The sequence below is a fragment of the Enhydra lutris genome, unplaced genomic scaffold (assembly GCF_002288905.1).
Source record: "Enhydra lutris kenyoni isolate GAN:26980312 unplaced genomic scaffold, ASM228890v2 scaffoldscaffold88, whole genome shotgun sequence".
NCBI lineage: Eukaryota > Metazoa > Chordata > Mammalia > Carnivora > Mustelidae > Enhydra > Enhydra lutris.
In genome coordinates this window covers 2,853,331-2,872,637 of record NW_019154172.1, presented here as the reverse complement: position 1 = coordinate 2,872,637, position 19,307 = coordinate 2,853,331, and the positions used below count along the sequence as shown (strand labels likewise).

The window sequence follows — 19,307 nt, the reverse complement described above, 5'->3', positions numbered from 1 at the left end:
CCTCCGACTCCAGGTGCACCGGTGCATCTGTGGGTGGGGGAACCCTGGGGCCGCGGGAGCTAAGTTGCCTCCCGCCCACAGAAAGCCTCCACCCTCCTGGCTCTGCCTTTCTGTCCTCAACGTGTTCAGCCTCCGCTCCTGTTCTGCGACACCTGCTGGCCCCATGCACCCTTTTCTCCCCAGAGAGTGCTTCCAACACTCTTGGAGCTCGCTCGCCGCACAGGGCAAACACTTCCTTTTTGGCGTGTGTCCCCAGTTCTTTTGGACTAATGTCTCTGTGGCCATTTCGAAGACTTTTGCTAAGGTTTCCCCTCCGCATAAGCCACACACAAGAGGTGACTGAGAGCCGGCCCTGCAGGTGAAACCCAGAAGTCTAAAGCAAAGCTCCGGCCCTGAACAACGGAGAAGCCAGTTACTGACGCAGTGCGCTTGCGGTCTGCGGGGAGCCGCAGGGACTAGCAGAGCCGGGTGCAGCTGGAGGGAGAGAAGTCAGGCCAGACCAGCGCGGGCTCCCTGAGAGAGGTGCCAGTGGAGCTGACCTTGAAGAAGGTCGGGTGTGAGGAAGGGGAAGGCGAGAAGGCATTCTGTGGAGGCTGTGATCACAGTGTCAGGCTTCTGCATTGATTATCCATGTAGGAGGCCAGGGGAACTTCATTAGGTGATGGCCACGGAAAGAACGAGAATGCATAACTATGTGAAGGCCAGAAAGTCAGTCTCTGGGCTCAGAGCCCTGGATTTCATATCTGTGAAATGACCTGAGGTCTAACTCTGGGTTTGCCAGGAACTGCCACAAGTGCTTTACCTGTAAAATGAAGGACTGGGCAAAATGTCTCTAATGTTCCACACTATTCTAGAGCAAGGAGAGAAAGGACTCAGGTGACTCTAGGCTTCCGAAGAACAGTCCCAACAACAGGAGGTGAGAAATCAGGAGAGGAATCAGGTTTGAGGAGAAGACTTCAGTTTTAAGTAAACAGGCTGGACCCCACCATGACCCTGCCTTCCACTGGGTTCTTGATCATGGGCACAGGCTGACTGGGTCTGTCCCACTGCGTCCCCTCCTCCAGGAGCGTGACCCCGCTGGCAGGAAGGTCAGAGCAAGGAAGAGGAACTGGCCTTTGCTCTGGGAGATTTGTCAGCTTCTCCCTTGGTGAATAAACACCTCTGTCGTCACCCACATGGTCTTTCTGGAAGAGGAGTTGATGCTGCAGAGTGCTTGAAGGCTGGGGTGGGATCCCCTAAAGGGATAGTTGAGTTTCCATCATCCCAGGGTAAGGGAAGCTTGAGCAATAAATTGTTGGGAAGTAAATTGAAATGTGGTTCCTTCATGCCCGGGTTCCTGCACCCATGAGAGTACCTCGTTCACAGGCAAACCTCCCGTGAGTGGTTCAGATGGGGGCGTCATGCTTGGGCGTGAACACAGCCCCTCGGGAACAGGATTCGCCAGGTTGGGGACTCGGTTCCTGTGATTTAATAATCCCCGCAGGCGGCTGTCAGTAGCACCTAGGTGAGAGGCTCCCTGGCCTGGAGACAGCTGCCTCAGCCAGGGGTTGGGGCCAGGAGAGGGATGGATGGAGATGGTCCTGGGAGACAAGGAGTTGGCTCAGAGAGACTGAGTGGGGGCTTGGGGATGGGGTGGATGTTCCAAGCGTAGAGGGGAGGGGGGGCAGAGGGCACTCCAGGCAGGGAAGGAGACACATAGGCCCTGGCTGAGGGGCTCAGCCTGTTTGGCGGGGTGTGAAGCTGGAGAGGCAGGCTGCGGTCACAGGGCAAAGCTCTGAATGCCAAGCTCAGAGCCAGACTAGATCCTGAAGCTGCCAAGAGTAGGGAAGGCTGTGAGCAGAAAGGGGAGACCATCTCCAGCACCAGGCGCAGACGTGGCCCTTATTTGTCCACTCAGGGCCCTTGAAGTCCCCGAATGAGCCGTGGCCTGTGGTCAGAGGGCAAGCCCGCACTACCTCCTGCCTCCACTTGCCTTGCCTTCACATCATGCCCAGACACTTCTATTTCTGACTTCAAGGCCTTGGTATGTATGAAATTCTTGCCTCTCCTTTGGCAGCCCTGCCCGCCTCTCTGGCCACAGTTTTGAGTTTGTACCCTTATTCTTACCCTTTTATGTCTGCCTTTTCTTGGGCCTTCAGCACAATCTGTCAAGATTAATTTGACACCAAACTGGCTTTCTCTAGGAAGAGGAAAGGCAGGGAAACTTCTAGGCACGAGAGCAAAATTCATGTCATGTGGGAAGAATTACCGTGACCCCTTCCTTAAGGCAGTTAGAGTCTTCTGTGTCCAGTGACAACCCATTGGAGAAAGAAGCCATTTCGTGAGGCACAGGTAAGTAGGAATATGGATTCTGGCCCATAGAATCTGGTGCTCCGCTGGCCCTTCCCTGTTTTGTTCTGTAACTGCGAATGAGACACCTTCCTCAGACCATGAATAGGACCCCCCCATCACTTCCAGAACCTGCTTTCTCTGTTTACCTCTGCTCTGCTTGGAAAATTCTTAATTTACTTCTGGAATTAGGTATGGGGTGGGACATTGGGTCCAGTTATCACATGGACCTTTATTCTCTCGTAGGAGCCTCTCTGGGCTGGGAAGATAGGTTTCTGTCACCTTCCTTACTGGGGACAGCATGCACTATTTCCTGCTTTTAATTCACATCTGTAGTTGATCTTGGAATTGGTTACAGTACTCTGTGTGGCCAGGACACTAAGTGCACTTCCAGACTCAAGAATGAAACAATAGGTTGCTCTGTTTTCTCAGAACGCTTGGAGTCCTGAAGCCTGGTCCCCACCACCACTAGGCAGTGCCTGCCCTTCTTTCTGTGACCCAGCCCTTCTGCCCAGAGCATCTCTGCCCTGGGTTCAGCTTCCGCTGAACCCAAGCCAGCCCACAGCATCTCACACTCTGGTCCAGAAGCCCCAAGGCAACAAGGAGCCTGCCAAGTGGGGAAGACATCACAGAGCTCGGTCCTGGTGGTGGCTCTGCAGCCAGAGGTCTTAGTAAGGAAGACACTTCTGCCCAGACAGCAACATCACTTTTTTCCCCAGTCCCTGGCACAGAGGCTGCCCCCACCCCCTGCCCTCCCGCCATCTCAACCTGCTGTGAGAACATACGAATATGTCACTTTATCTCTGGCAAGTCCTTGCTGAGTCATGCTGGGCTATGGGACGCCCCTGGGCAGAGAACTCGGGGCCTCTAGACAGAACAGCTTGTAAGTCTTCACACAGGGCAGAGTCTTGATCTGTATGGCACGTCAGCTGGAAAACAATTTGAACAGCATCGTTAACCATAACACTGACCACCTTTTGTCCAGGACTCTGAGCTCACACACACATGCTATCATCTTTATTTTGGTTTTTATAATAACCTACGAAGTAGAGAAGCTGGGCACTGTTGTTAGTCCATTTTTAGAGATGCCAAAGCTGAAGCCGAGCATGCCTGAGGCCACACAGGTCTCCAAATGGCAAAAAAAGGAACTGGAGTCTGGATTGGTGCTGGTTCTCCAGCACTTCATCTCTTCAGGACCCGGTGCCAAGTATCACCAGCTCGCAGTGGCAGCAACAGCTCAGACCACTGTGGGCTCCCCAGGGCCTGGTAGCTGCAAAGGCATGTGGATACTTTTGAATGTTCTCTAAGATCCTAATAACAAGGCTGAGTGGGAGCTTGCATCAGAGGGACAGGTGCTGGCCAGTCCTTCCCATCCCTGGAGACAGGTACCATTTTATTAAACCTGTTAAATTGGTTGTGTGGAGACTATCACAGAGGATATGGCCTGAGAAATCTTCCAACTTAGCAGACAATGAATATCCACAAACATCTCAGAGGACTGATCCAGAAGCCCTAGCTTTATGGCCATGTCTCAAACACATATGAAAGAAGATATGCATATGAGCCCAAACCACTTAACACAGTTGTCAAAGTACCGACAATATTATAAACCTAATGGATGCCAAGTTCTGTCCAATCAATTCACTCGATTCCACTGACATTTGCTGAGTGTGTCCGGTCTGTAGAATGCTGAAGAACAGACAGACACGTGCTCAGGGAAGTACTGAGGAAAAGTCCGTCACCGAGGACCCAGGACCTACCTGAGGGGCACTATTAGATTGAAATATGGAACTCAAATTGAGAAGAATTCTGACTTTGGGAGTTTCTGACCACATTTAATGTCTCCAGAGCAGTGACTAGGAAACCAGAGCATCCCATTGTGTCTTGGTCCTCACTTAGCAAACAGCTCACATTCTGTTTCTGCATCATTTTATGACCCTAGAGCCCCTGGAGCCATGCTAGGACAAGACAGCTATCAGAGCTAGAATGTGGCCAGAGCTAAGACGGTGCTCCCTATTTCTCATTCATGGGCTCATCCCATAAGCTTTTATTAAATGCCTGCTATGCTCAGGGTGAGGTGCCCAGTGGTCCCACCCACCGGGTTCCTTGCAGGGAAGAGGTCACAATCGGCTGTTTTAATAACCTGTGGGAAGTGAACTAAATGGGCCAAGGCAAAGCCTAATGGTCAGAAGAATGGCCTCAGTGAAAGAAAACAGCATGAACCAATGTGACAGGACACTGGGAATCAACAGCTGGAGACCAGCCTGGTGTGTAGCGATTGGGAAAAGAGCGGCTCTTCTGGAACAAAGGAGTTGAGCAAACCATGATTCCAAGAGGCAGAAAAGCCAACACCAGGTTTTCTGAAAATGGTTGCTGTGACCACAAACCAAAAGACAGATGATTTCATATGGGTTCCTGGGCCCCACCTGTATACAGCAACATTATCTGGAATAAGGACAATGTCTCACAGGAAACATTAGTTAAAAATTTTACTTAATTCAAAACACAACTCCCTTAATCTACTACTAGAAAAAAAAAATGATTAAGCCAACTCAGCTAAATTTCTCAAAAATCTGTACATACATACATATACAGAAAATAGCTTCGACCTGTGAGATTTGGGGCAGAGTACTGCATTTCTCTTTGTGTTGTTCTTTGCAGAACTGTTAAGATGAGCACCGTGCACAGAGTAAGTGCTGTACACATACATGTTAGCTCTATTACTATTAAACTGCTGTGTTAAAGTCAGACGAATACTCAGCCTGTCCCCCTCTTTTTCTTTTATCTGTCCTATCTCTACAGATGCTTTTGGGTGAACATCTAATTCTCATACAATCTTTGAAAAACACTTCTTTTTATCCTCGAGGCAGTGTCCACAGATTTAATCTGGTACTTCACAAGTTGCTGAGCCATAGGAAATTCTTTCCTCGGTACAATATTTTCAGACCACTGAGTCACAGGAGGTGACAGCTATAGTAAATCTTGTGGGCTCTTCAGTCCACAGCCACTTCTTAATGGAAAGGACTATTTCTGACCTTCAGTTCATGGCAGTTGCAAATGTCAAAGGCAGATCTTTTCCCTCCTCTCCCAGGCTCCCTCCTGTTCTGCAGTTTGCCTCCTCCTAGATAAATGAATGCTGATGGGATGTCATTCCCTGGGCGCTGAAAGATCCCCGACCTAAAATATCTTCCTCCGGCCCTGTGGGCTGGGTGTTTCGTCACCTGCACTGTGCTCTAAGGTCTGAGCAAAGGGGCTTCCCCTCCAAACCCAGGACTATAAATATGTCTCTGGGTTAGGACTGTATCATCAACAGTCCCTAGATAAACTAGCCCTCCTGGGAGGGCAGCATTAACCCATTATCTCCCCAAGCCCTTTAGGAACACATGACCATTGCTAAAGATGTTTTAAGGAGAGGCACAAATTCGAGGCTTGTAGACAAATCTGATCAATAGTCATGTTTTGTGGAGTGTACTTACTGTCCTAAGAAATTTTTTTAGTGACTTTTAGATATTTTCAAACCAGGGTATAACTTCTCCTGAAAAAACAAAAACAAAATACAGAAGCTCTAGCAACATGGTCTTGAATCCCCAGAAAATTACAGCAGTCTCTGGTGTCCCCACTAGGCTTATTTACCTACCTCAGAGGCCTCTGAGCTGCCCTGAAAAGTTGGGAGAGCCGGCCTGGGCACCTGGGACTCATTTGTTCTGTAACATTCCAATTCAAATATTTATTTTAACCCTACAAATACAGGGGGGAAAAAAGCACAAATACAAAGTATGAAAAAATAGAGATGATACAAAGTAGCCTAAATAGTCCTTGTCTGGAAAGAATGTAAGGATTTATTGAGAAAACAAAATATGCATGCTGAGTTTCAAATAAGGAAACAATTCTTAGATTTTAAAAGCACATTGTATTTTCCCTTTCCTCATCTTTTCCAGATAACATTTATTTTTGTTGAGTTCAAGTGTTTAGTTCCCCATGGCTAGCTGTCTCCAACTAGACCCAGCTCCTTGAGGCCATATACTGTCTTCTGTGTCCTCAGCACCAAGTGCAAAAAGGTGCTTTAGAATCCTTAGGTGTGGGCACCTGGGACCCTATGATTTTGTGGGATGTAAGAGGTTGTTTCTGGAACTTCTATTTTTATGTTTTTCTTCTTTTTTTTTTTAAGATTTTTTTTTTTTTTTTTTGACAGACAGAGATCATAAGTAGGCAGAGAGGCAGGCAGAGAGAGAGAGAGAGAGAAGGAAGCAGGCTCCCTGCTGAGCAGAGAGCCAGATGCAGGGCTCGATCCCACGACCCTGGGATCGTGACCTGAGCCGAAGGCAGAGGCTTTAACCCACTGAGCCACCCTGGCGTCCCCCCCCCCCTTTTTTTTTAAGATTTTATTTTATTTTTTTTAAACAGAGAGAGATAGCGAGAGAGGGAACACAAGCAGGGGGAGTGGGAGAGGGAGAAGCAGGCTTCCCACCAAGCAGGGAGCCAGATGTGGGGCTGGATCCGAAGATCCCCCCATCCATCACGACCTGAGTGGAAGGCAGATGCTTAACCACTGAGCCATCCAGGCACCCCCATGTTTTTGTTTTTCAAGAGAAGCTATGAAATACCTGGTTTTAAAATATTGAAAAGTCAATGTAAAAAACAAAAGTTTGAAAATACTGAGCACCTGGGTGGTGCAGTCCACTAAGCCTTAGTATCTTGGTTTTTGCTCAGATCAGGATCTCAAGGTCCTGATATCCAACCCAGAGTCCTGGTTCTGCATTCAGCACAGACTGCTTGAGTATTTTTCTCCCTCTCCTTCCGGCCCTCCCACTAGTTCTGTCTGTCCGCCTGTCTCTCTCTCTCTCTCTCTCTGAAATAAATGAATAAATCTAAAAGAAAGAAAGAGAAGAAAATACTGAGTAGACCCAACAATGCACGACTGTGGTTTACGAGTAGATGGCAATTAAAAATTTTAAATAGTAGTGACCATTTCTTCTCTATGTCAGCCATTTTGTATAAATTATTGTTTTATTAACATAACTAATAACATAGATAATGCTCCTGAGTGAAAATTCAAACAGTATATAGGCGTATGGACTAAAAAGCAAAAGCCTATTTTTTCCTCCGCAGGTGTTGCCACCCATTCCGGGTTTGGGGTGCATTCTTCCAGCTACGGATGGACAGACATATCTGCAACCTTGTCATAGTTATCAGATTAGTCCCATTTTACAGATGAGGAAACTGCAGCACAGAAAGGTGGAAGTCTTCATCTAAGATCACAGAGCTGCTCCTGGAGGGAGCCAAGATTCTAATCCAGATCCTCTGACTCACAGGTCAGCGCATTCTTTCTGCTACGCCCCATGTGTAAAATTTTGTGGCTAAAGAAACCGAGGCTCATGGAGGTCTCCGAGCTGTCACACCACACAGCTTGCATCCCAGTCCCGGAGAGGCAGTGGGTAACCGGGCTCTCAGGGAGGCGAGCGCGAGGACACCCGCTGGCCCGGGGTCCCATGGCTCATCCCGCTGCAGCGCGCAGCTCCTCCCTGCGCAGGGCTCGCCCACGCCGATCGGCGCCCCTTGCGCAGCCCGCGCCGACCCGCTCGGGAAGCCGGGGTTCCGGAGTCCAGAGCCCCGGCCGGGTCCAGCGCACGGGCCCAGCGACGGCTGCCTCAGCAGTGGGTAGGGACCGCCGCGGCTCCGCCCGAGCCGTGGTCCGGCGCCCGGCACGCGGGGGTGGTCGAGGCTCTCAGCCCCCGGGTGGGTGGCCCAGACGAGCAGGGGGTGGGGGGCCGCCGAGGGGCGCGGGCTGGGCGCGTGGCGGGCGGGGCGCTGGCGGGCGGGGGCGGGCGTGGGGGCGGAGCCGCGGCCAGAGGAGGCAGTGTCCCGAGCCCGGCTCAGGGGCCGGAGTGGCCGCCGCGGAGCCAGGCTGCCTCCAGGGAGCGCCCGGACACAGAAGGGTTAACGGGCCACCGGGGCCCGCGCAGAGCAGGTACAGACCCCGCCGGGACCCCCGGCCCCGGCCGCCCTCTCTCCCGGGTCGCGTTAGAGCCCCCGCCGCGCGCGCCCGCGCACCCCCAGCTCCCCGCGTCCCGCGTCCGGCGTCCCGCGTCCCGCGTCCCGAGTCCCGCGGTCGTGCCCCAGCCGCGACCCCGGCCCCAGCTCTATAGCCTCGGAAGATCTTCCAGTTCCTGGGGTCGAATTCCTGGGGAGGGGATTTCGGATCCTGTGGAACTCTGGCCCCATCACCCGGGCGGAGAATCAGCCAAAATTCCTACTAAGTCACGGAGTAAAGTTGGAAAACATACCCAGGACCTCCCCGCACGCGCCGGCGCCTCCTTCGAGGATGTGTGCCCCTGTCATCCCCGTAAATCCAGGAGCTGGGGTCAGGGACGCTGGGAGGGTTGCGCAGGGGTGCCCTTGATCTGGCAGAGCCTGATGACTGGAAAGGAAGGACACCTGTTTGGATCGTCCTCCAAGACCCATGAATGGAGGGCACAGTGAGGACCAAGGAGTTCTGACCCAGGGCAGGGACTCTCCAGCCAGCCCTGAAACACGCTGTCCCACCCTCTCCCCTGCAGCAGCAGCCCATTTTCCAGAAGTGGGTCCCTCTGGGGTTGAAGGGGTTAGCCCTGCCCAGGTCTGTCCTCCTTGATCCTCACTGGCTGGTGTGGAGGTGTGGCCAGGAGGGGCCCAGGTTTGTCCAGACCAGCCTGCCATGGGGATGACCACTTTAGACCTCTCCTTTCCTCACCCTGGGCGGTGAGACACACCAGATGAGGAGCATAAAAAGGGGTGAGGAGCACAAATGTGTGTCTGTTTCTGCAGTGGAGGTGGTGTCGGTCCCCTGCCCAGCTGTGCAGGGGGTGGGGTAGGACTTTTCCAGAGAGGGAGCCAGGCCTGGCCAGGGCTCCAGGAGTTCACGTCACCCCCCCCCCCCACCCCCCCCCCCTCACTTCTCCAGGGAACTGCCAAAGCCAAACCCAGCTCAGGACAGGATTATGTGTACTGGGTAGACCCGTAGAGAGAGAGACAGCAAGATAGAGAAGGGGGGGTTGCTGAGGGGGGGCAGAGAGAAGCAGAGCCTGAGAGAGAGTGGAGAGGGTACCCAGCAGTAGAGAAGGGGCAGACAGTGACCATCAGCCCCATCTCTCCTCTTTGACCTCAAGCAACAGGGCCAGGGAGAGAGCTGAAGGCTTGGGTGGACCGTTGGCCCTTCTCTGGAGCCCCTACACCCCCATCAGGGTGGAGTTGCTGACCTCAGTGGCTAGCCCAGCCAGGGGAAGGAGCAGCCATCAGCAACCCCTTCCCAACCCAAAACAGCTGAGGTGACCCTGGGCATTCAGGCTCAGCCTCTGCAAAACCCCCCTCAAACTTCCAGGTCTTGGGGTCTCAGGGAGGGGAGTGGGACTGAGAGTGTTGCTACCCCCAAGTACATTCCTGCCCTTCCCTCTGTCATTTTCCTGCCCCTAAGCTGGCCCACCTTGGCATTAGCTCCTTGGATTCCTCTCCCGGGTGCCTTTCAGATCCAACAGAAACATTTTTTTTTTTTTCCTGGAAAGCAGAACTAAGAGCGGGTTGAGGAGTGGGGGTGGGAAGGGCTCCTACTGAGCAGCAAGGGGCTGGAGAGGACTGGGGAAGCTGTGGCTTTGAGACCAGGCTAGGGCTCCAAGCTCCACTTCCCTGATGATGAAAGCTAGACTTCAGGATGGACTTCCTGGCTCCTCAGGATGATAGGACTATGACTGGGGAGCAAGGGCTGCATCTCTCCTTCCCAGGTTCCCCCAGCCCATCATCACCGGGCCTGAAATAAGCCCTCACTGAACCAGTGCTGAGGGACGCTGGTCCCTAGAGGGAGGTTAAATAAAATGAGAAAAAAATCACCTGGTTCTCTAAGAGATTAAAGCATCAGCCCATTTAGTTTATCTCTTGGCTAGAAAGTGTTTGAGGCCTGCAGAGATGTGCCACGGAGTTCCAGAGGGAGCCTAGTTAAAATAAAACAGAAGAAAAGGCTGGGAGGCAAGTAAGAACAGGAAACCTCAAGGGACTTCTTCTTAGCTGCTTAGAGTGAGTATCTGCAGTCCTCACCCATGCCTCCCTCAACTGTCCAGGACCTCTGGAAGGGCAGGAGGCAAACGAGATAAAAAACCATCTTAAGGAAGACACGTGTGCTTGTGTGGCCTCATCTGGCCGGTAAACAGTCACTAGTTGAGAGGAGGGAGGAGCTGAGAAGTTCCTGCAGGCTGAAGGGAGGGGACTGTGCCACAGTTGGGAGGCTGAGGTCAGACCCCCACCCTCTAGCCTTAGTGGACAGGAAAGGGCAGCATTCCTTCCCGCTGTCACCCTTAGGTCATAAAGGGGTGGGCCAGTCTTCCTCCACCCCTCCATCCTCACTCGGAGATGTCCTTCTGAGGAGCCATCCCTGCCAACCCCTGGCTTTCTGGAGCTTGGAGAGGTAACCACCAGGCTTCTGTCCCCACAGAGCGCGCCCCCTCCATACCCAGATGCCTAAGTAGTGTGGTTACTTCCGGTCTCCTCTCCTAGGCTCGGGGCATCGAGGGAGGAGCGATGGAGAAGTGGGCGGGCAGGTAAGTGTGAGGCTGCCGGCAGAGAGACGGCTCTGTCCCTGCAAGTGAGGGAAAGGCCATTACTGGGCTGGGGCGTGGGGCAAGTGATAAGAAGCATCTGCTTTCTGAGAAGCTGGCATTAGGATGTGGGGAGCCTGCTGAGGGGGAGGGGGCGTCATAACACCTTCTCTGGCTGGTTTGCAGGCCTCAGTTGTGTCTGATGCTGCTTCTGTCCCTCCCTGAGCTCGGCCTGGATCAGGAGGTGCGCCAGGGACCAGAGGTTGTGATCCTGTCATCCTCCCTAGCACCCACCCCACTTCTTCAGGCCGGGCGTCCCGTTTTCTGCAGCTTCTGATAAAACATGGCGCCTTTCACATTTGCCTTCTCCCCGACCCCACTAACTCCTTGCCAAACAATATCAAGTCTCACCTCTGCTATTGACTGTGACCTTGGACCAGTAACAACTGCCCCCACCCTCGGGTCCCGGACTAGATACCCTGTACAGTTCCCTCGAAAATCCTTCTAATTTTGTCTGACCTTTTTGTCCACATAGGTGTTGTCTGGACACTCTCTTCAGACACCCCCAGAGGAGGGTCAGGGCCCTGAGGGTGTCTGGGGTCCTTGGGAGCAGTGGGCCTCTTGCTCCCAGCCCTGTGGAGTTGGGGTGCAGCGCAGGAGCCGGACATGTCAGCTCCCTACAGCTCGACTCCACCAGGGCCTGCCCTTCCCACCCCGGCCCCCAAGACATCCAGAAGCCCTGCTCCCCCGGGGTCAGAGCCCCAGACCTCAGACTTCCCGAGAAACCCTCCCCCTGTACAGGCCACAGCCTCGGGGAAGAGGTGGCCCACGTCGAGGTCCTGCTTCCCAACTAGGGAGAGCAGAAACCCGGGAGATAACAGGAGCTCGGGGGTGGGGGGTGGGGCTTGGGGGGGGGCGGGCGGAGCCTTCTGTGAGGGTGGGGCTTCAAGGGGGGCGGGCCTTGTTTGAGGGGCGGGGCTTAGCGAATGAAGGAAAGGGAGCAAAGGATGTGTGGCTTAGGGAGGCCTATCTTCGGTGCTAGGAAGTAGGCTGGGGAGGCAGGGCTGGAGTCGGCCAGAACTCTGACCCCCTGTCTGCTATACATTCTCAGGTCCCGGGTTCGAGACCCCATCAAGCCAGGAATGTTTGGTTACGGGAGAGTGCCCTTTGCTTTGCCACTGCATCGTAACCGCAGGCACCCCAGGAGACTGCCCGGAGCTGAGACCTCCCAGACCTCAGATCTTCCATCCCTGACTCCAAGAACAGAGCCATTCTCCACAAACCACACAGTTCAAACTCAGTTCCCTCCTATAGAACTTTCTGCCCGCCCCCCACACCCCCCAGCAGAACTCCCAAGCCCTGAAACTAATCAGACAGAAGTGCCCTCTAGAACCAGGCCTGTCCCCACGCAGCCCCACCCCAGAGTCCAGGCCTCTGGCACAGAGCCTGCCTCATCCATCCCCTACCCAGGAGAAAGTAACTCCTTCCATGTGTCCCCTCAGCCAAGAATGCCAGATTCTCAGGGTTCGGCCAGTCTCCAGGTGGCTGAGAGATACCCTAATCCTTTCCTTTCTGTCCTTCGGGGCAGAGGCCACCAGAGCCAGGAGCACTGGAAACCTGGGGGGAATCTCCATGGGTCCCTCATGGAGCCTGCCCCCCACTATCCAGATGGCTGGTTGCCTCTGCTGAATGATGGCCCCCACTCCGGTTCGCTCTGGAGCCTCTTTGCTCCTGATAGGCCTGTGCCGAGGTGTTCTGGGGAGAGAGAGCAGCTGAGAGCCTGCAGCCAAGCGGTGAGTTCTTCTTTGGACCATCCCCTCTCCAGACTTGCACTTCTGCTTCCCTGGCCCTAAGTCTGGGTCCTCAGCTTGTCAGATCTGGACCTGAGGGTGAAGGGCCTTGGCATCTGACCTCCTCAGGGTAGGGGCCTTGGAGCTCTTCCACAGACCTGACCTCCCCCCAACACCCCCAAATCCAGCCCTGACCCATACCCCCATTTTCCTCCCCAGCTTTGACTCCTCTGTATCCCCCCACCTCAGCCCTGCCCCCCTGAGCAGCCAGACCCCCGGGCCCTGCAGTGTGCAGCCTTTGACTCCCAGGAGTTCATGGGCCAGCTCTACCAGTGGGAGCCCTTTACCGAAGGTGAGGTTTCCAGCGATGAGCTGGCTTCAGACTGGGGGATGATGGGGAGAGGGAGACACCAGCCCCTCTATTTCTCTTCTGTAGGCCCTTGCATTTCTCCTCTGTGTAATATTTTCTTTCTTATTTCTCAGGGTTGGGGTGAAGAGACAGCACAGGCCAGGAAAGGGGAGTGGGTTTCTGACAGGGCCCAGCTGTCATATGGTGAGGGATAACCCTGCAGAGGGATCAGGCTGGGAGAGGGAGTATACAGAAGTGCCCTTCGGCTGCCTTCCTCTGGGAAGAAGTCCATCCCAGGAGGTGGACCTGACAGGAGGAGGGCATGGTCAGAGAGATCCTGTCCGGTGATGACATCAGAGTGGGGGTGTACCGTGGGCCCTAGCTAATGCTAGACCACTTGCTCCAAGTTACTGTCCGCTTAATTTTCGGCCTGTGTCAACCCAATGCCAAGAAACCCCTTCATGAGCTCACGTAATCATAGGTTTCGGGTATCTGTTCTCTCTCACAGCTCACAACCCCTTTGCTGATCTCAGTGACCTCAACTGACCTGACTCAGTTTTTGTATGACCCTCAAAGCAACCCTTCAGAATACAGAATTGTTTTTTTTCCTCCATCCATGGCAACGTAGGCGAGCTCAGGATGTCCTATAGCCAAGATGGGACCTTTGTCAGCCTCCCACCCGGGACCCCAGCTAACCACTCTCCCACCCTGTTTCTTAGTTCAGGGCTCCCAACGCTGTGAACTGAACTGTCGTCCCCGTGGCTTCCGTTTCTATGTCCGTCACACGGAAAAGGTCCAGGATGGGACCCTGTGTCAGCCTGGAGCACTAGATATCTGCGTGGCGGGACGCTGTCTGGTGAGAGAGGATGGAGTGTGTGTGTGTATGTATGCACACACGCGTGCACACACGTGGGCATGTGCACAGTCTCCTCAGTCATCATCACAGAAACAAAACCCCAGGCTGACATTGCAAAAAGGAAAGTTCTCACCTACCCAGCTGGAGGTGAGAGCAGAGCCAGAAGTGAATTGCAAGAAGGAACCCCTCAGGCGCGTGCACGCTTCCCTGAGGCTGGCTGGGGATGATGGGCTGGCACAGGAACACCTTCTCCCTCACAATGTAAAGATCGAGATGCAGGGTGAGCTGGAGGGTCCTGAGAGGACCAGGTGGGGTGCGGCGGGGTCTAGCTTCAGGTAGCCCCTGCCTCACTCTCCCCCAGAGCCCCGGCTGTGATGGGATCCTCGGCTCTGGCAGGCGTCCAGATGGCTGTGGGGTCTGTGGAGGGGATGATTCCACCTGCCACCTCGTCTCAGGGAACCTCACAGACCGGGGGGGCCCTCTGGGCTATCAGAAGATCCTGTCAATTCCTGTTGGAGCCACGCAGCTCCAGATTGCCCAGCTCCGGCCCAGCTCCAACTATCTCGGTGAGCTCTCCAGATTCTCTGAGTCTTGGGTCCCTGTTCCACTTCTGGTCTCTTGGTTCATCCCTCCACAACCCCATTGAGCACAGGAAATGGGCCAAGCAGAAGGAAGTCAGGGGCTCCTTCCCTTGCGGAGGTGGGAGGAAGCTGAGAGGGTGCGGGGTATCGGGTTCTGTGTGGCTAAGTGGAGTGTAGGAGGAGGACATTATGACTGACCCCGTGCCCTGATCTCCAATCTTCAGCCCTTCGAGGCCCTGGGGGCCAGTCCATCATCAATGGAAATTGGGCCGTGGATCCCCCTGGGTCCTACACAGCCAGTGGAACTGTCTTCCTGTACAACCGGCCTTCCCGAGAGGAGGGCAAGGGGGAGAGTCTGTCAGCCAAAGGCCCCACGACCCAGCCTGTGGATGTCTATGTGAGCTTGGGGCCTGGGGAAGCTGGACTGTTGGAGAGGGGGGCCTTTCCCTCTGGGGGCAAAGCTGTGGGGCACAAGATGGCGGAGAAGGCTAGCAGTATGCCCCCCCAGCCTCCTCCCCCAGACAATTCATTATCTTCTCTCTCCCCAGGTGATCTTTCAGGAGGAGAACCCAGGCATTTTTTATCAGTATATTATCTCTTCAGTTCTTCCAGACCTTGGGAGCACCACCCCAGAGCCCCACTTCCCCCAACTCCAACCAGGTGAGACTCTGCTCCCCAGACCTAGGAGGTGGGGAGGGGCTGCCAGGGGAGCTTCAAGGCAGTGGGGGGGTATTTGATTTGCCTACTCAACTGTCCCTGCACAGAGATTTTGAGGGTGGAGCCCCCACCCGCTTCGATGCCCCGCCCTGCCCGGACCCCAGGCACCCTCCAGCGTCAGGTGCGGATCCCCCAGATGCATGCTCCACCCCATCCCAGGACACCCCTGGGGTCTCCAGCTGGATACTGGAAGCGAGTGGGACACTCGGAGTGCTCAGCATCCTGCGGAAAAGGTGAGACTTCATGCACCAGCCTGTATTCCTGGCACCCTTAGCTCACATCCCTGACTTGGCACTCCTGATCCCACACCCTGGACTGTGTTCCTTGCCTTGACTCTGTAACAAGTCAGATCCCAGCATCTGGGACCCCACTGAGCTCTGAGCCATCCTGCCTCCTGTGGCTTCCCTTTCATCCCCTTCAGGTGTTTGGCGCCCCGTCTTCCTCTGCGTTTCTCGTGAGTCAGGGGAGGAGCTGGATGAACACAGCTGTGCCATGGGTGTCAGGCCCCCAGCCCCCCTGGAGCCCTGCCATGGTCCTCCATGCCCCCCATAGTGAGTACGGCCCACAGGGAGGGCTAGGGTCTTAGGACCACGAGAGCTGTCCCAGGCAGACACATCCACACTGCTGTAGGAGCTCACCCTGGGCTCTGCACCCAGCTCACGGGATCAATGACAGTGTTTGATTAGAAAGGCTTACATTCCTGGGATGCCTGGGTGGCTCACTAGGTTGACTGTCTGCCTTCCGCTCAGATCATGATCTCAGGGTCCTGGGATGGAGCCCGCATCTGACTCCCTGCTCAGCGGGGAACCTGCTTCTCCCTCTGCCTCTGCCTGCCCCTTCCTCTCCTTATGCGCACACACTCTTTTTCTCTCAAATAAATAAATAAAATCTTTTTAAAAAGAGAGAGAAAGGCTCACATTCCCTAGACAGGAAGAAAACCCTGGCAGCCTGAGACCCACAAGGGACCTCAGACTCAAAGTGATGAAGATTCCCCCTCCCCTCTGCGGGTCCCCCCAGCCCAAGTCCATCATCCCTTCCCCACTACTCGTGGCAGCTGCACCCATCTCTGTTTCCCTGCTCTGTGTCTCTGCCTCTTCCTCGTCTGCCGTGCGCGCGCAGCTGGGAGGCGGGCGAGTGGACGTCCTGCAGCCGCTCCTGTGGCTCCGGCACCCAGCACCGCCAGCTGCGCTGCCGCCAGGAGTTCGGGGGCGGCGGCTCCTCGGTGCCTCCCGAGCGCTGTGGACACCTCCCTCGGCCCAATGCCACCCAGCCCTGTCAGCTGCGCCTCTGTGGCCACTGGGAGGTTCGCTCCCCCTGGAGCCAGGTGAGTGGGACCTGGCAGGGAGGCTGCTAGGTGAGGAAGGAGCCTAGGTGAACGGGCACCCGTGGGTAGGCACAGTGGTCTCTCCAGTCCTTTTTAATTAGGAGAGATTTTTTTTTTTTTTTACTAACAAGACCTCTTGAGAAACCCCCATCTATAAACCCAAATAATACCCTGGACAGGGGTTGGGGGCCCAGAGCCCCCAGCCTGCCCCTCAGCCCATAAAGCCATGGAACCGCTCAGTAAGGGGTCAGAGGCAGGTCCTGGTTCAGAGGCCGTGAAGCTAGAGGCCCAGGGAGGGTGGGGGTTGCCGGGGATGTCAGGGGGTTGGGGAAGTCTGGGAATCTTTCAGAGGCTCTCCTCCCCTCAGTGCTCAGTGCGGTGCGGGCGGGGCCAGAGGAGCCGGCAGGTCCGCTGTGTGGGGAGCAACGGTGATGAAGTGAGCGAGAGGGAGTGTGCGTCGGGCCCCCCGCAGCCCCCCAGCAGAGAGGCCTGTGACATGGGGCCCTGTACCACAGCCTGGTTCCACAGCGACTGGAGCTCCAAGGTGGGCCCTGCACCCCTCGTCCAAGTCGTGCATCCCTGGTGCCCCTAACCTAAGATGTTTCCAACACGTTTCCGTATGCATATACTCAGCAAGCCCTGTTATGGGCTAGATGCCACTGGTACTGGGAACTGTGATATGAGTGAGGAAGAACTCGCATTAGGGTCCTCAGCCCCCAGGACAGGTTCCGCTTAGCTGGGTGGTAGCTGGGGCCCTCCCTAACTCTGGGGATCCAGGATGCATCACCCGCAGCCCCTCCTCCTCCCCCCCAAATCCATCACCTTCTCAATAGTGCTCAGCAGAGTGTGGGACAGGAATCCAACGACGATCTGTGGTCTGCCTTGGGAGTGGGGAGTCCCGTGGGGCGGGCCAGGAGGAAGCAGGAGCTGGGACCACTGAGCAGAGCTGTGCACTGGGAAGCCGTCCTCCGGACATGCGTGCCTGCAGCTTGGGACCCTGTGAGATGACGTGGTGTTGGTACACGGGGCCCTGGGCCGAGGTGAGCGAAAAGCCTGGGACAGGGCTGTCCATCAGTGGGAGTCCCTGTGGACTGGAGGGAGTCACCCCTGTTCTCCCTTCCTCTTGCACACCCTCCCCTTCCTCTGCATCAGTGCTCCTCAGAATGTGGCTCTGGCACACAGCGTAGAGACATCATCTGTGTATCCAAACTGGGTACAGAGTTCAACGTGACTTCTCCCAGCAACTGCTCCCACCTGCCTAGGCCCCCTGCCTTGCAGCCCTGTCAGGGGCAGGACTGCCAGGACCGATGGTTTTCTACGCCCTGGAGTCCGGTGAGTGCCAGCCCCCTTGTCCTACTAAGTGCAGACTTCCAGGGAAGGGGAGGCTCCTCTCATGGCATCCCCACTGTGTCCTAGGACGAGGCCAGCTGCAGTCGGTTTATCATTGTCCCATTTCCATGTAGACATGGAGGACAGGTGGGCCCCGTCCATGTGGGATTTCATAATGTTCCAGGAGAGGCCTCCCCCCCATCCCCCACATGCACACACTACTTTCAGAGAAGGAGGTGGCCTGGGGGTCAGGAGGAACCTGGGTCATAACAAGGGTCTGATTTGATAGCGGGTGTCCGCAGTGCTCTCGCTCCTGCCAGGGGGGTATTCAGACGAGGGAGGTCCAGTGTCTGACCGCCAACCAGACCCTCAGCGTCCGATGCCCTCCTCACCTGCGGCCCTCCAGGAAACGACCCTGTAACAGCCAGCCCTGCAGCCAGCGCCCCGGTAAAGAGCCCTTCCCCCCCAAGTCCCCCAAACAGTGGAGTTAACTGAAGTATGGGAGGGATGAGAGAGGACCAGTGGGAGTGGGCACTGCACCTCCAGAGGGAAGGGTCTGGGTGATGTGCCCACTGGCCTCCTCTGTCCCCAGATGATCAATGCAAGGACAGCTCTCCACATTGCCCCCTGGTGGTACAGGCCCGTCTCTGCGTCTATCCCTACTACACAGCCACCTGTTGCCGCTCTTGTGCCCATGTCCTGGAGCGTTCTCCCCCAGAGCCTGCCTGAAATGGGTACAGGAGACCCTCTCCTCATGGTTTCCTCATGCCACCATCAGTCACCCACCCATCAGCCCACTCTGTACTCTCTGGCTCTCCGGCCTGCCCTAGTCTCATCAGGGATGTCCCCTAGGGTGGTTGAAGGTGGCAAAGACGACTGTCAAGATATGTGGCTGGGTGTGTGTGTGTGTGTGTGTGTGTGTGTGGTGTGATGTGATGGTCCGTGTGCACACATGCACCACATGTGTATTGGGAGCCTGCATGGATGGATGTGCTCATACACATATTATTTTTCAAAAAAGAAGTGAAACAGACTGAAGAGGAGTGGAGAGTGGACGATGCCTGTTTCCCTGAGACTTTTCTAGGCTGAGAGGAAAGCAAATTTGCAGCTCCTTAGTAATCCAAACTGCCTAGCACCTGGTCTCCCCATCAACCCGATTTTGTGCCCTAAACTTCAGTTCTCATGTTCAGACCTCACCTCTTCTAAAGCACCATTTACCATCTGATCCCTTCTCCCCACACTTAGTCTCTCCATCCCTACTGCTCAGAATCAGCTAGGGATGGGAGTCAGCCACTGCCAGTCCTGCCTTACCCCAGGAAGAGAGACTACCTCCCCAGAGCAGGGACCAGCTGGGCAGAGGATGGAAAAAGAAAAAAATAGAACAAGACACCCTAGCCCCTGCTCCCACTCCCCACCTCCGAAAATGGTTCCCCCCCAGAACTAATTTATTTTTTATTAAAGATGATTATGAC

At 55.0% G+C, this 19,307-nt stretch overlaps 1 protein-coding gene across 9 annotated transcripts in view; it reads left to right on the top strand.

The window, feature by feature from the left end:
- The window catches only part of LOC111161954 (ADAMTS like 4), a 32,704-nt gene extending 13,397 nt beyond the window's left edge, over window positions 1–19,307 (top strand). For 2 of the 9 annotated variants that reach the window (XM_022526042.1, XM_022526044.1), the window contains 22 exons: window positions 1,366–1,504; window positions 1,898–2,023; window positions 2,184–2,331; window positions 7,438–7,640; window positions 10,654–10,759; window positions 10,849–10,892; window positions 11,076–11,151; window positions 11,425–11,780; window positions 12,001–12,682; window positions 12,929–13,031; window positions 13,748–13,884; window positions 14,246–14,450; window positions 14,690–14,862; window positions 15,014–15,125; window positions 15,230–15,415; window positions 15,604–15,733; window positions 16,302–16,506; window positions 16,874–17,050; window positions 17,340–17,546; window positions 17,659–17,838; window positions 18,138–18,282; window positions 18,428–19,307. In XM_022526042.1, coding sequence (XP_022381750.1) covers window positions 10,873–10,892; window positions 11,076–11,151; window positions 11,425–11,780; window positions 12,001–12,682; window positions 12,929–13,031; window positions 13,748–13,884; window positions 14,246–14,450; window positions 14,690–14,862; window positions 15,014–15,125; window positions 15,230–15,415; window positions 15,604–15,733; window positions 16,302–16,506; window positions 16,874–17,050; window positions 17,340–17,546; window positions 17,659–17,838; window positions 18,138–18,282; window positions 18,428–18,564 — 3,231 coding nt within the window. In that variant the 5' untranslated portion in view covers window positions 1,366–1,504; window positions 1,898–2,023; window positions 2,184–2,331; ... (1 more) ...; window positions 10,654–10,759; window positions 10,849–10,872 and the 3' untranslated portion in view covers window positions 18,565–19,307. Of the gene's footprint in view, window positions 1–1,365; window positions 1,505–1,897; window positions 2,024–2,138; window positions 2,332–7,437; window positions 7,641–10,653; window positions 10,893–11,075; window positions 11,152–11,424; window positions 11,781–12,000; window positions 12,683–12,928; window positions 13,032–13,747; window positions 13,885–14,245; window positions 14,451–14,689; window positions 14,863–15,013; window positions 15,126–15,229; window positions 15,416–15,603; window positions 15,734–16,301; window positions 16,507–16,873; window positions 17,547–17,658; window positions 17,839–18,124; window positions 18,283–18,427 lie in introns of those variants that run through there. The other 7 variants (XM_022526048.1, XM_022526043.1, XM_022526049.1 and 4 more) reach the window with 7 other exon arrangements.